At 55.8% G+C, this 2,990-nt stretch overlaps 1 protein-coding gene across 1 annotated transcript; it reads right to left on the reverse strand.

Moving 5' to 3' along the window:
* Positions 1–1,447: 1,447 nt before the first annotated feature.
* On the reverse strand, positions 1,448–2,736 carry SOCS1 (suppressor of cytokine signaling 1). Its single transcript, XM_038763573.1, has one exon. The coding sequence runs from the start codon at positions 2,494–2,496 to the stop codon at positions 1,798–1,800; it is 699 nt and encodes a 232-aa protein (XP_038619501.1). The 5' UTR covers positions 2,497–2,736; the 3' UTR covers positions 1,448–1,797.
* Between the last annotated feature and the right edge of the window lie 254 nt (positions 2,737–2,990).

A 2,990-nucleotide genomic window follows, 5' to 3' on the forward strand; every position in this document is an offset into this window, starting at 1 on the left:
GCTCAGCCTCCTCATTTCCGAGGACGAGTAATCAGCAGCAACTCTGCTCGACCCATTTCGTCTCCTCCAGAAGCCCGGCTCTTCCGCAACATACTCTCACGGCAGACTTGTAGTTACCAAAGGGGAAGGGGTGGGGGGAAAGTGGGTTTGCAGACTTGAGTCTTCTATTTCTAGCTGCAGTGAGTCTCCTGCACTGGCCAGCGATAGGATCATAGATGGAAACAAGATACCAAACAGGTTGAAGGTATTAAAGGATCCAAGTGAAACATTTCGCCTTTCTATTCCTCTCCCCTTTCCCTTCCCCACCCTATTAAAATGATAAAATTCGAGAAAGCTTTAAGGGACCCTAAATCTCCTCTGGCCATTCTTAACCTTTGAGCCCAGAACCTATTTAATCCCAAGCCACGGCTCAGCTGCTCTGGCTCACTAGCCATAAAGTTAATTTTATGTGGCACTTTACAGTTTGAAAGGTATTATTAAATATTAGGACACTACATTATAAACACGTCTAAAGCTCCAGAGGCCGTTTTAACTTTCAAAAATGAAGTGGGATGCAGCATAAGGGCTTCTTAACCCCAAACTCTTACACGACTCAATTAACAGGGCTTTTGCAGTGCTGGTCTTGCTCATTTCCAGCACCGGCCGTACATCACTGACTTGCTCAAGGAGCAGCCGATATAAAGTCCTGGAAGAGGCTTGACTTGTAGTTCTAAAGAGGGTCCCGAATTGTTCAGAAATGAATGTGGTGCCTTGCAGTGACACGCCCTTTTTTCCAAACACCCAAGAGATGTTTCAGTGTCTGGGAAAAAGGGTGAGAAAGTCTGTCCCTGAGAGAGAAAACAACAACTTTTTGTTGAGGGGCAAGGGACACTTCACCCATCCTTTGGTTATGTAAAGAAGTGACTCCCTTTTTTTTCCTGTCGACCGACCGGGCAACCTGCCACTGACATCGACACCTGCCCTTGAAAATCAGAAATTTTCCTCCTTGAAGTTGCTGTGGTTCAGGGTATCGCGGAAAAACCCATCAACCTCCACCATATTTTCTAGTATGGGTGGAAGGCGAAAGAAAGATCAAAAGTTCCCCAAGTGAAGGGGATTGTCAAATCAGGGCAGGTCTGGTCAGGACAGGTAGGGTTCAGAACTGAATGTTCCAAATTCTCACGTCTTCGAAGACATCCAAATATCCTCATTGCTCTTGGCATCGTTCACGTTCAACAAAGAGAACATGAATTCTGGTGGTAACCTCACCTCCTCCCTAGCAGGTTTCAAGCCAACTCAGCCCTCCCCGGGACAGACCAAAAGGCAACAAGAGACACCAGCATTGCTCTCTCTGTTTCTTAAAAAAACTTTCATAATAAAGTTTATTACATTATTTTCATTAAAAATATAAAATAATATACGATTCTGCATGGCAGAAAAATGGAGCCAGGGCCCTAAACACCCTGGTTTGTGCAAAGATCTTCGTGGTGTGTAAACATGAGTCAGGTGTTCAAGTTCTATTCCAAAATACAGTAAGTTGCTACAAAAATAGACGGGGCCGCCTCCAGGGCGGGGACGACCGCGGGTCCCCCCCATGGTGGTTTTGGGTCTCAACCCCCGAAAACAGAAGCGGTCCCCTCTCCCGCCCACCTCCCACCCCCGGAGCCACAGATCAGGCGGCGGCGATTCCATTCCGGGGATGGAGGGAAAGTGTGTGTGTGTGTGGTGGGGGGGCCTTCTCAAATCTGGAAAGGGAGCAACTTCGGGTGGTCCTTGAGGATGGGGTTGAGGCGGACGGGGAGTGGGGTGGCGGACCACTCAAATCTGGAAAGGGAACGACTGCAGGTAGTCCTTGAGGACGGGGTTGAGGGGGACGCCCCCCAGGTTGTCTCTCCCAAAGGTGGCCACGATGCTCTTGCGGCACAGCTCCTGCAGGGGCCGGAGCCTGACCCGGCGCAGAGGGGTCACCAGCACCTTGCGGGGCGAGCTCAGGTAATGCTCCAGCAGCTTGAAGAGGCAGTCGAAGGTCTCCCCACTGCCGTCCAGGTTGAAGCGCCCGGCCTGGAAGTTGACGCGGATGCTGGTGGGCCCGGTGGCCGTCTTAACACTGATGGCGAAGAAGCAGTTCTTCTGCCGGCTGTCGCGGACCAAGAAGGTCCCCACGGGCTCGCCCTTGAGCTTCTCGTGGGCCACGTTCACGCTCAGTGGCCCCCAGTAGAAGCCGCAGGCGTCCAGGAGGGCGCTGGCCCGGGTGATGCTGCAGTAGTCCGCCTGGGAGCGGAAGGTGCGGAAGTGGGTGTCGCCCGGTCCCGGGGCGGCAGCTCCCCCGGCCGCCGCCGGTCCCCCATGGCGGGACGCGCTCTGGGGAGGTCGCCGGGGCCGGGCATCCGGGCAAGCGCGGCCGGCCTGGGTCGTGACGACGGGAGTGATGGGAGGAGGTGATGGAGATGGGTCGAGTCGCCGTCTCGCGTCTGTCGCAACTGCATTGTCGGCTGCCACTTTACTGTGTGCTACCATCCTATAGACTGTGCCAGCCCGCGGGGTCGTCCATAGCGTCCGGCTGCGGCCAGGCTGGGTGCGGCCACTCCACCGGCGGCTACTCTGAAGTCCGGGCAGGGGCAGGAGCAGCAGGCGAGGGAGCAAGGAGAAAAGGCGACAGTGAGTGACGCTTTCCCGGGACAGGCGCACCTCTCTCTCGGAGGGCCCGTGGCCACCAACCCCACGCTCACCCCCGGCCCACCATCTGACCGAGAGGCGGGGGGAGCCAGATCCGGGCGGCTGGGCCTCATTTTCGGGCAGACCACAACTCCAACTCTCTCCCCTCGCCAACGGCCTGACGGGGACTCTGACAGATGCGCCTCGTTTTTGGAAGTCCCCGTGGCTACCAAGCTAAGGTTCCCCGCCCCCCTCCCTCGCCAACCGCCCGACGGGGGCCTCGACTGATGCCTCTCTTTTTTGGAAGTCCCCCCGTGGCCACCGGGCCAACGTTCCCCCCTCCTCCCACCCGGGGA

The sequence above is a fragment of the Tachyglossus aculeatus genome, chromosome 21, assembly GCF_015852505.1.
Source record: "Tachyglossus aculeatus isolate mTacAcu1 chromosome 21, mTacAcu1.pri, whole genome shotgun sequence".
Lineage (NCBI taxonomy): Eukaryota > Metazoa > Chordata > Mammalia > Monotremata > Tachyglossidae > Tachyglossus > Tachyglossus aculeatus.